The sequence below is a fragment of the Nothoprocta perdicaria genome, unplaced genomic scaffold (genome assembly GCF_003342845.1).
Source record: "Nothoprocta perdicaria isolate Ctin4 unplaced genomic scaffold, notPer1 scaffold_31, whole genome shotgun sequence".
Taxonomy (NCBI): domain Eukaryota; kingdom Metazoa; phylum Chordata; class Aves; order Tinamiformes; family Tinamidae; genus Nothoprocta; species Nothoprocta perdicaria.
In genome coordinates this window covers 2,342,945-2,355,596 of record NW_020455544.1, presented here as the reverse complement: position 1 = coordinate 2,355,596, position 12,652 = coordinate 2,342,945, and the positions used below count along the sequence as shown (strand labels likewise).

Sequence of the window (12,652 nt, the reverse complement as noted above, 5' to 3'; positions counted from 1 at the left end):
TGCTAACTTGAAAAGAAACCAAGTTTCTTGGAGAAGAAAAAATTAATATGACTAACTACTTGCTGCTGAGAAAAAAAATCAAGAAAAAAGTTATGGATGTGTACTGCAAGATTTTCAGTCAGAACAGTCCCCTTCATATTTGTCAGCTGTTAACTCTAACAGCTAGTTCAGATGTGCCATCATATTAGAAAGGAAACAAGTATGCTTTCTGAAAATACATAAATGGGGTTAATATATTAAAATATATTTATCCCTGGTATTACTCTTCATATAAATCCAACCACAGAAAAAAAATCAGMAAAAGCAAATAGGAAAGAAAATTCCTTTTGTCAGAGTTTTTAGAAAAACATGCAAACTGCTAACTCTTTCCACTTCAGAATTATACTCTTAACAGTAACTGTTTTGCTACAAAGGGCATTATTCTGTTACAGAGTACAGAAGCAAAACAGAACTGTAAAGCTGGCCACGAAGAGAAATTCGGGAAGGGCAAACAGAGTTGTTCTACCTCCCCAGGAGGCCATAGGATAACCATAATATGGATGAACTTTTTACAAACAAAATTGTCTTGTGTTGACATTATGTGTTGCCTCCAGGGAACATTACCACCAGCTATCTGCCAATATTAAAGCAATTAGTCAGTTAGGAAGGCCTGAGATGGTAGGCAAACTGGAAAGTTAGTTACAAATTCAAGAAATAGTTTTTAGCTTTCATGTTTCATGAAAGCATCTTGCAGAATAGGTGGTTTCACATTGTTCTTATTACTATAGCTAATAATTCACATCTGAACTGAAAAACAACATCTTCRAAAAGCCTTGGTCAGTTGAAGATAATTAATAAGGTTTTCTCTTTTTCAACAGAGTTACTGCCATTTCTCTGACTACAAATTTCTCAAGAGTTGTCTCTCGCCACTAACAGCATCAGTATATTGGTCTGTAACATGTTCATGGCTTTCATGAGGATGCTGGATACAGACTTGCTGAACTAAGTGAAGTGCAGCACGCAGCAGCAGAGCACAGCTCGGACTGCAGCGCGCCAAGCGTGACTCAACATACAGTTCCGTGCTCTCAGGTTCCCAAGAGGCTTTTATATCAAAAAGAACAAAGCTGTGATACCAGCTTCAGTGTCAGTAAGGCTTCTTTTATAGAGTTATCAAAGTTACTGGACTATATTTCATGCAGTATCCCTTACGTTCATCTAAGTCACAAAAGAAGAGAAAGATATTTGGAACTGAACAATTTCTAAACTTCATAAAACTAAAAATAACAATTGAGGGGAAAAAACAAGACCAATGTTGTCATCATACACCTCTTTCCCCGAAGAGGGTTATTTGCATATGTCTAAATATATCAAGGAATGATATTTAAAGACAATTTTTTTAAATTAGTTTGCTTCCTCAAATACAGCACCTTGTCAATCACCAATTTAAACAACAGCACAGAGTCTGTTCGTGATGTGGCAGGTGACGTRACCTGTGCAGCTTGCTGCACATTCTGGAGCTCTCTTAACAGACTGCGTAACAGGAAGGTGCAAACTTACTTGTGAACTGGGGCTCTCCTAGACTGTCCRCCTGAGATGAAGGGACAAACTGGCGCGCTTCCTCTGATGCTCTCTCCTCTTTGATTTCCATGATTAGCCTCCGGAGCTGCTGAATTTTATTCCGCAAACCTTCTGAGTTTGCCTCTCCGAGGGCCACAGCCCAAGATTCGCAGTCCGGCTTGGATGAGGCTTCTAGGTACAGATCAGGTTCTCCGCTCTGRAACTCTGCACTCAGGAAACAGTAACACACTTTCAGCAACTTGCACACTGAGAGGAGATTCATAACAAGACAGATGTTGCTTACAGCTTAAAAATAACACATTTGTTTCCCCACTCACAGCACCAGGCACCTTGTTTACCTCTCAAGTCAACACCCTGCTCTTCCCTGCTAGGTGCACTGAGCCTATGCTACACAGCCGCCCTCAGAGGAATAAATACATTGCTAAACTAGGGGCAGAATTGCACCAACTGTGCAGTTTAGCAGGTTGCTAGCAGAGCTGCTAACTTACCCAACAGTGCAGTTTAGCAGGGGCAGCAGGTGGGCTTCTCATCAAGACAGCAGGATGCACCAAAATGAACATGGCCACCACCACTCCTGTCAGCCCAGCCCTGCCCTTTATGCCTCTTGTTTCTTGTTTTATGCCTTTCAGACACAGCTCTGCAGCCTACAGAGATCTAGCACAACAGAATTCCTCCGTGCTCACCCTGCAGTTTGTACTCAGGAGCTTCAAACCCCATTACTCACCATGACTCTCCCTGYTTTGCCTAACAAAAGCCTAGTTGTTCTTAGAAAACTTCATCATTAAGCAAATCGAAACAAAACAATAACATGTAGAGGCTTCCAGGGAAATGCAAGTAGTAGAAAGGGTCAAGCATTTGATTAAAATTAGCACTGAGGGGGAAACCCAACTTCAAAGTCTTAAAATTCTGCAGTATGGACTGCTCCAGAGTTGCTAATTCACTGTGACTTTCATTGAGATAGTCACAATGAAGAACCAACAGGGAAAGAAAACAATGATTTTTTGAAAGTTGCTGACTTAGAAACATCAAAATCTCTAAGCATCTGTATTTTATTAATAAGGCAGGCAATATTTAGTTGGATGTCAGAATCATTTTGACCCTAAGAAAAAACTGTAGATGGTATTGCTAGATAAGACATAGCAGTTAAATGCTCTCATATGTTAACTTTAAGTAGTCAATCCTTTCTCAAAACCATGTGAATTAAAACTCAATTTCCTGGCTTAAGCATCTAACTTTGGGCACTTAGCCACATATATTATTCTAAACTGGCTTGCCCTTCATAAATGGAGCATCTGCCTCTTGCAATTAACAGTGCTTTTACTGTTATGGGGGACAAAAGAGCCAAACCTCAAGTCCGGAAGCCTCCTAAAACTGCACTGGCCCTGAGCCCAGCAGAGGTGGGACTGAGTTTTCCTTCTGGGGTGGATCTAAGGAAGCCCAGGCACAGCTGCAGTGGCTGATGGCAACTCTGACTGAGATCTCCCAGAGCAGCTGGATGCTCCAGGTGGGCAGGGAGCAAGGCTTCTCACTTCACAGGGAACTCCAGTGCTAATAAGGATTCCAGCTCCTGCCTCTGAGTCAGTTTGGAAAAAATAAGGTATTAGCTTCACATGACAAGAATATTCCCAAACTGAGGGAGCTGTAGATATTAGCCAGATCCTTACCTATACATAAAACAGATACTTACCTTGTGGGACTAAAGCTGAATAAATGGCCTGTATTGTTTGTGACAGATTAATTCATAGCCCTAGAAATTTCAGCTGCAAGTTTCCATGTGATCTACAATTGCAGCTGAGCCATGGGGGCAGTAAACTTCAAAAAGGCCCATGATTAAAAGACTAGATAACTTTTTATGCTTCAGTAAGAGCTGCACACTTGTCTACTCCCTTCTGCCACAAACTGATTTAAATTTATTTACTTTTAGTACTACCCACATGAAAAAACAAGAGAAAAGCTTGCCATCAGCCAATATGAAGCATCAGAACTATCAAAAATGAGTTAAGYATATATACACACAAAACCCCATATAAAATTAACTGCCTACAGAAGTACATAGAATTTTAATTTGATAGCTAAGATGCCTTTGCTAAGGAAACACTGRGATAAAAATCAACATTTTACAACCAAAACCCAAATATATCAAAATATTCTTTTCTTTTATATTAAATGTAATTTGAACATCTGAAATAGTCTACCACTAGCTAGATTTTTTTAAAAAAAGGTCTGCTCTAGGAAGAAACCAGTGTTTTGCAACTGAAATCCTAGTGTTTATATTTACATCTCTTAGYTGTGGAAATCAGGCAGACAGAAACGCACAGGGAAATGCAGTGGGARTGGGCACAATTCAGTGTATTCTAGTCTAACACGTGCCAGCATTGAGATCTGGAAATTCACTAAATGATCATTTCAAAACACCACAGTMAACTACACAGTGAGACCTCTGGATTACTCAAATGACTTGAAAATTCCTAAAAGCATCTGAAATATCTAGGAAAATCACCACTGCAAATGGAAAAAGGTTGTATTCTGCACTGAACAGGTGTTTAAGTTACACATTTCATTTTCTATTTCCAAACATAAAGCCAAGAAGAAAGTCAACCCAACTAAACACAATGTTTCTCTCTCAGAGCTTGTTGTTTTTCTTGGACAAGACAAAAGAACTCCCCTCCAAAAAAAATATTTAACTTACTAACACTAAGGTTAAAGCAAAGTGTTATGGAATTTATATTTTTCTTCTAGTGGATCTATGAAATGTCAGTCTAGCTACAGGAGTCAAARCTTGCACTAGCTTCCAAAATCTTTCATAAAACAATAAAAAATAGAAACAGAGCAGATCTGGAGATACAAGGATATGATATCACCTAAGGGAACGTAGTAGCATTTACCCCACAAGTCAATTAACACATAGTTACCCCAAATCACTCAGCTCTTTCCAAGACATCCATCCAGTTCCTGGAGCTGAACATGAGTGCTTAAAAGCAAGAGTGTTGCTACTACACCACGTACACCACCACTAAACTCATCTGACAACATGTGAAGACTCATGTACTCCCCACATCTGCATTCCCRGGATTGCATTTCCCACGAGTCACATACCAGTCTGTAATGGCAATAACCAGATATCCGCATGCCTCTTACCCTCTCCGCTCCATTAGACTGAATCAAGTTGTCCAGCTGAAATAAACTACCAGCCTCAGGGAAAGGAGGCAAAAAAAGGTAAAGGAGGAGTGAGACAAAAAATTCCTACTTCTAGGGCACAGAGCGGTCCCTGAAGGATCCTTTGCTAAGAAAGAGAGAGGAAAGTCAACAACGAAGCACCACGAGCAAGGCGTCCGGGAATACCTTCCACGTTTCCTCCGTGGCAGGTAGGCACAGGGCTCTGGACTCCAGGGACATGCATCCACTCAGCAGCTCTGCTCCACATCTCTCTTCAGGGACAGTTTTGCAGCTCAAACACCCAGCTCCCTCATGTCCCATTCCACCACCCTGTCTCAGCTCTGCCTACRAAGCTCGCAGGAGCAGAGAGGTCTCCCCACACCACCAGCTGCCCTGCAGCTTCCCCTGCGCTGCTCGCCCGCCTCGCTGCTTTTCCACATCTCCAAACAGGACTCCATGAAGCAGGCCCTGGAGAGTGGCCATGCCTGCTGCTGCTAATACCTTGCCCCTTCTATGGGACTAGAATTCATCGGACCCGCCAGGATTTTGCTCAACAAATTTCTACCTCAAGTTTGACCTCCAGCTTCCTCCCACAGAAGCTAATGTACAACCCCACAGTCCCGTAGGGCTTCTGCTCCCATCAGGAGCTCGCAGCACCCGGGCTCAGAGACAGTGGCTGTCAGACACAGCAACAGCACCATGTGGAGACACCCCAAAGGCACCACGCAGCCATCTCCCCTCTAACCAAAGCTCTCTGGGGCACATAAGCATCTTGTGCTGTTAGCCCTACCACCCTCCAGAACTGCGCTTTTTCCAAGGCTCACGCAATAACAGTTATTTTTCTACCCCAATTTAACCATACCAGCTCTTTCTTCTCTATACCTAATGACATTAATAACCAAGAGAAAAACACTAAGAATTTGAACAAGAATTAAGATATTCTTAAAAATGCACCTGATTAAAAGTTTAAGAATATCTTAGACTCTTGTCTCTAGGCAGGGTGCAGGAGGGGTAACATGATTTTGTTTAAGATCTTTCCCTGTGGCATTAACTTTAACCTTTTCCTAACAAGGCTTTACTGCTTTATTTTTACTGGCCATGTCTAAGCGATAGGAAGGCTGACAGGCTGTGGCAAGCATTTGCTTTGCTTTCATTAATAAGAGCTATAAGAATAAAATCATGCTGTACACATGTAAGAGACAGAAAATCTTTGACAAGATTTAAACACACACACACAAAGCATATGGTCAATGTCATTTGACATAACAAGCACTTGTTCCTGGCGAATCGTTTTTCCTCCCATGTCAATACGTGGGGCGAGTTGACAGCAGCTAAAGGTTCCCTCTCCCTTTTCACATTTACTAGCAAACAGTAACTCCGAGCTGCTACCTCAGCAGTGGAAAATGCCTGGGAATATCAATGAAGCCCTGTCACTCAAAACATAAAGCACCATCACAGCTAACCACCATATGCTGTAACAAAAGCGAAATGAAGGCTYTGATACGTAAATTATATCCGCAGGATATTTCTAATACAGACATCAGAGGCTTTTAATTCACAAAGMTGACTGAATTCTATACGCTGATGCATTTCATGTTCAAATTAGTAGTGATGAAATCATCCCATGGTTACTGATGATGCTGTGCTAATCTTCCTTTGAAAGTTCAGTTTCCAATGAAAGACATAGAATTTAATTAAAATTTTATCTTCAGTGTGTGTGTGTATATATACACCCACTTTCCAATACTAGAACTAACTTAAATGGAGATGATAAAGGCAATTTAAGCAAGTCCCTACAGAAACTCAGAGTTGGAGGTGTCTGAARTGAATAGTGCATGCAACATAACTTGGTTTCTCCAGGTTCATTACTGCAGCCTCGTAACACTTTAATACCAGCAGCCTTTCACACATACCAGGTACCTTCTCCCTTTTCATTAAAGGCCACACCTAAGCCTTAACACAGGGAGGTCACACAAATACCTAAAATCTACAAGAGCTCAACAATAAAAAAATACAGCCAATTTGCACAYTTCTACGAAAGGAACCACTTGCTTTCTCAGGCATGTTCCTAAGGGCAGGCCTCTTGCCCTATAACACAGTCTACCTGGTTAACCTGCCTAGGCCCTTGCACCTCAAGCTTGAGCATCTTCCAGTGTTCCTTCCCTTCTCCCCACGACTCACCATCCCTACCTGCACGTACCTGAACTCTTGCTTCCCTAATTCTCACTAACAGATCACACTCAGTAATACAGTCTCACCACATCTTCTCATCTCCAAGCTCAAAACCTGAAACCTGCAGAGATTTACAGCTGAAGAGAACTGTCCCTGAATGCAGACTCTCAGATCTGATAGGATTTCATTGCCCAAGCCCTGGGTCCGTTCCCAATCTGGGCTGCACATGCAGTGTCACATGGAGCTGAGGAGACCCATGGAGTTGGTTCTCCACTTTCATCCTTGTGACATCTGTATCAGACTTGGCACAACACAGAGGTCGACTTTAGGCTGCTCTTGGGAGTTTCAAAGACCTAAAGAGCCATGCTCTAGTTACCTTGCGCCAGAGAATGGTAATAGCGACAAAGAAATAACAACATCAGCACCCGTTTCAGTTCCTGGTTGCCTAAGCCTTCACAACATGTTCTTCACATGGCATTATATCTTCTGTTCARAAACAGACACATCTGATAGGGGCACAACACACACAGAAACACCTGGGGGGAAAAAGTCAACAATGAAGTAACCACCTCTGAGAGGACTTCCAAGATTGAGAGAATTCTCTAAGCATCTCTAAGARCCTATGAGACCTCTGTGCTCGCTTGAGCTGGGGTGCCTGTCCTTGTGCTACAAGCTGCAAGTTCGGCTGCTGTCAACACTGGTTCTTCAGGAGCAAAAGGTGAGCAGAGGATGTCACACTGCTCAGACACCTCAATACGCTGTGGCAGTTTCCAGGTGCAACATCTTTACAGGCAAACCCATCAAAACACTCTTCTCATTTCTGGTTTTGGAAAACGAATCCTATCCATAAGAACTGTCATATTCAATCAGATCCATCTCAGCATCTGAGCTGTGCTATTAACTGCAAGATTATACAAGTAACCAGGCACGTACAGAACGTTATTTCTCCTACTATATCTTTTCACTTTCCTCAAATGGACAGCTCCCAAACCTTGTGTTGGGCTGCTGTGGTTGACAGTCACCTACAGAGCTGGCCTCGGACTGCATGACTTCTTTTGCACTCTGCTTATGATTTTAGCCTCTACAGTATCGTGAGTCACGATATAATTAGATGCTGCATAACAGATAATTAGAAAACCAGTGGATCAGAAAGCCCTGTCCTGTCTCCATCCTTTAAAGCACGTGACAAACATTTTGGGGCTTTTTTGACTCCCAACAGCAATTCTGGATACATTCCAAGTACAAGATGRCCATTTTTTCATGATGCAAGTCTCCAGTCAGATCTCTCCTCAATTTTCAGTTTACTTTCTTTGCCTTTTGTCCTCTCAACTTGGCTCTTYCTGCAGTACATGAAGTATTACTTCACTTCTTTGGGTATTTTATCCTCAGTCTGCACAGCGCATCACCTTCACTCCTCTTCAAGTTTTGTTCTTATCCTTCACAGCAGTCTGGCTTTCTTTCTCCTCTCCTGCCCAACAAATCTCCTGCCAACCTCTTGTCCTTGCTCTCCTGAAAAGGAAACTTGCCAAGTTTGAGATTCATTTCTCATCTTCTTGTCCGTCTCTTGCACTATCTTCYGCTGCACTCCTTTGGTCACCCTCCAGGTGTTCTCCATCATCTTGTCAGGTCCACATATCTCCAGTTCTCCACTGTTTGCTCCTTTTGCCTATGATTTGTTTTTAACTGTTCCTCAGAAGACCACTGTTACTTCCAGTTATGCTACAGATGTGCAAATGCTCTTTTGGGATGCTTGTCTCTTCAGTAACAGTTCCTATTTCTAACCATGCATGTCTATTTTTCTCCCAGAAATATTCATAGCCTTTGTCATCTACTGTGCCAGCTTTTAGACTTGAAATCTGCCAATCTCCCTGCCACAAACGCTCCCCTGTCTGCAGGCTGCAAATCTAACAGAGACTCCGGCCAGCTCTTACAGCTGAAGGCCTGGAACRGTAGCAAGCTTTCAAGCATTATACAAGAGGACCAGGAGGAGACAACTGCTGCAACTGTATTATAACCAGCACCTCAAAGCCAATAATCACAATTACTGAATTAGAATCAATTCAAGACAATTCAGGAGTCAACAGTAATTGCTAGCTATTTTACCGTGAGGTGAAGTGATACTGCCAAATCAGAGAAGTTTTTGATGCAATGCCTCAATCCCACTCCTGAAAATGCAAGACTTGAACAGCATAAAACTCAGGAAGAGATAAAACCCACAGCAAATAACTTCCCAATAACTGCCTTCTCAAATGCAACACTGAGAATTACTTCGGTAGGTGATGGCAACAAGTCAACATAACTAAAGATGTATTGTGTAAGGTACATTAGTGTAAAGTACATTAGTATAAACAAATTAATGTAAAAACAATATAATTGATATTCTTCTTGAAATGGAAAGGGGATYATGGTACTTAGAGAAAAGGTAAGAACTGCTAATAACTGACCATCAACCTCCAAAGAGCACATGTGGGTTCTCCCCTCACAGTTCGCATTACTAACTCCCAGGAAAAAACTCAAAAGAGCTCCCAGTTACAGTATACAATTTAGACATGACCAAACTTAGATGTCTTCAAAGAATCAAGACGAAAATACACATTTCCTGTGTGCTTCTTCATATATATACATACATATATTGCAAACCAAGAAAACCAAGATACTCTGAATATTTATGAATGCATCTCCATCCATCATCAGATAGGTGTCTTAGTGCATGCTCTGAAACGATTAACACTGTTGGCATACTGTTGGCACACTGGAGAAAAGCTTCAAAGTGTTAGGCAAGCTGATTTTAGAGAAATATCAAGTGATAAGGGCTAACTAAAAGTTGCAAGTTGATCACATGACTACAAAACTTGGCCACGGTATCAAAGTCATGAACAATTTCTGATAAAACAACAGCTAGTTGAGCTGTTCCTGCAGATCAAAGTAGGTTTTGACATTCTCTGCAAATAAGTCTTCCCACTGAAACAACGGTTCCAATTGCTATGAAAAAAAACAATATTTCTTCTAACGTTAACCATCTGCGAACAGAAAGCTGATAGGAGGCTAAGACACAAGAACAAAAATATCGCCTTTGGTGCTTGCTTTTCTGCTATCAACGCAAAGATGAGTGGGATTTAGATGAAGGCATTTTTACACGCAACAGTTCAGTCCAAGTGTTTAATAAATTGTTTAACAAACTTTCCAAGTGGGGCATTTTGCTGCTTCTGTTCAACAGGAATAGAAAACACACGCTGAACATGGCAAGTTGTGCCTTACTTACTGAGGACTAGTGAAACATCTGCTTTCCTCCTCAACTCCACAACGCAGCACCGCTCCAGAATTACCACTTCAGYAGCCTCCCCAGTCTGCAAGAGATAAACAGGACAAAACATCAGGATTGGAGTCCAGCTGGGAAGTCCAGCTGTTAGCACCCTCCCAGCCAGCACAGCCAACCGACAGAGCAGCACTAAAACAGAGGAGACACCAGGCAGATGGATACCAGCATTCCTTTATTSCTTAATTACTGATCTGTACAATCCTGTCCTGGCACAGTGAATATGGGAAACTAAGAAAAAAGGGAGAACTCAGCAAGATTTTTTTGTTCTTAAAGCATTCAAAGTTTAAACACCAGCTTGATTCCTATACAATTCAGATAAGCCCACCTTCATCCAATTATATTTATTGTAGATGTTGAATTCTACTCAGGGAGTAGGAAGTTTTACAGTGAACAAATCAAATACTCTAAAACACATGAACTTCCAACAGACATCTCTGTTTTCATTTAAAAGGAATTCTTCACCATTACTTGAAAGTGAACCTTGTCTCTGGCTATGCAGTTCAAGTAACATTAAGTGGCACGGACAGCTTGCAGAGTGCAATGTGATACAAGTTACCCATAACCCTTCTCTTGGGAATGCTCTGCARACAGGATGTAGTCTCTTCTTTCAGCTTTAAGTATGTGACTCATTATTCAGAGGAGCAAATCTATCAATCATTCCCTCACAAGCCATCTCTCGTTTTCTCGATACTTTTAGCACCCATTTTTATCCCTAATAYGTGGCAGTAACTAGGTATAAGCACTATATCCCTAAACCCTTCCTCCCTTGGAGCCAAGCTACACGTACAGAGCCCATTTGTCATTGCAGGGTGATTCTAGAAGGCCTAATATAGTATTTTCCTTTCATGTTTCTTCCTTAGGTACTACTTTATTTCTAAAACCTTAAGCCTTCATTCCAAATACTAAACTCTTAATGAATGACTGATTTTGCTTTGGACATTTCCATCTAACAGCTGCTTCACACTCCCACAACTAGCCTGCTTCCACTCTGTTTATGCAGCATTTACATGGCCAGTTACATGGTCTGCCAGAACTGGGCACACATCTTTTTATAAGTTTCTAGCTAGTCTTTAAACAGAACACCCGATCCTGCACTTTCTCACAGAGGACCTTTCATTTATCTAATGCCATCTAATGGCCATGGCCTTTCCACAGCAAAGCGGCTAAGAAAAAAATTGATCAAGTTCTAATTTTCAGTGTACCCATTGTTAACTAGAGAGCAAACACTGTCCTAGAAAATCCTCATTTKAAGATGCAGGTAACACAGGCAGGTTCAAGACAGACAATCTTTCAGACAAGACAAGAGGAAGAGAAGGTTATTTCAGATGTTCACAAAGGTCTGACAACCAAGCCATGAGTGCAGGAAACTTAAATGTGAAAGACTTCTTTGAGGAAGTTGAGTTTGTCTTTTTCCTTTCTTTTTTGCTTCACAAAGGAAACCCAAGGTTTTGATGAACAAAAGGAATCCATGTGCAACACTRTGCACTATTAGAGCAAATACCCTTGAAAACACATTACAAAAGCAATATATGGCCACYTGCAATGAAGTATTAGCCCTCAAAAGGAGCCAAAAACTAAGCAAAGGGGATGAAAGAACAGTTGTAGCACCTCATTACATGAGAGCATCATACTGCTGACTTAGGTTTAATTAATTAATGCCTGCCCAAAACAAAGCAAGTGAGGTGTCTAGAGCTCTGGGCTTTGCTCTCAACAAGGCTATTTACAGCCACAAACCTTGTAACCAAGTGGCTTATAAAATACAGTTTATGGATCAGCTTCTGCCTTGAGTCAATTGCACCGGAAATGCACAGGTTTACAGTGACCACAGAAGATGGGAAGCCCTGGAAAGGAGGCYTCTAACTTGCAAGCCAGGCTCACCTCTCCAGTGCTACAGAGGCAAGTCAATGAGGGGCGAGCACACAGGGGCAGCTTATGCTGACACTATTGCAGTGATAGAGATTTTACAGCTTGAAGAATCTCATAGCGAATAAGGCAGCCAAGTGCAACGGAGCTGGAGGTTTGTAAACCATGCTAAACAGGAGCCTTTAGATACGGTTTCTTCAGAGATGCAGTTTAATTCAAAMCTCATTATAAAAGAGGAAAGCCATCTCAGGCAAATAGAAAACTTATTACAGTCAAGATAAGCTTATTTCAGAGAGATGCTAAGTGCTATTAAGATTTTAGTAGACGTAACAAATAGATTTAATAGATTTGCTTAAAATTATTTCTTTGCTGTAATGACTTCCTGTGTGAGAACACAGCAGGATCTGACATTTTTGAGAAAAATAGAGTAGGAAAAGGTTGACTTTAACACTACCTTAAGGCTCTTATGTTGCCACCTTGAGCATGCACRCAAATAGCTAAGCACCCAACAAAATAATTTTCAGAAACTCACCATCCAAGAAAGGAGTTGTCGGGTAACACAGAAATCAATGCTAGCAAGATTGT

At 41.4% G+C, this 12,652-nt stretch overlaps 1 protein-coding gene across 1 annotated transcript in view; it reads right to left on the bottom strand.

Annotated features, from left to right (window-relative positions):
* The window catches only part of INPP4B (inositol polyphosphate-4-phosphatase type II B), a 160,624-nt gene extending 150,412 nt beyond the window's left edge, over nucleotides 1–10,212 (bottom strand). Inside the window, exons 1-2 of the mRNA XM_026042591.1 lie at nucleotides 10,148–10,212; nucleotides 1,537–1,761 (exon numbers count right to left, since the gene is read on the bottom strand). Of these exons, the coding sequence (XP_025898376.1) occupies nucleotides 1,537–1,627 (91 nt within the window). The 5' untranslated portion in view covers nucleotides 1,628–1,761; nucleotides 10,148–10,212. The remainder of the gene's footprint in view (nucleotides 1–1,536; nucleotides 1,762–10,147) is intronic.
* Between the last annotated feature and the right edge of the window lie 2,440 nt (nucleotides 10,213–12,652).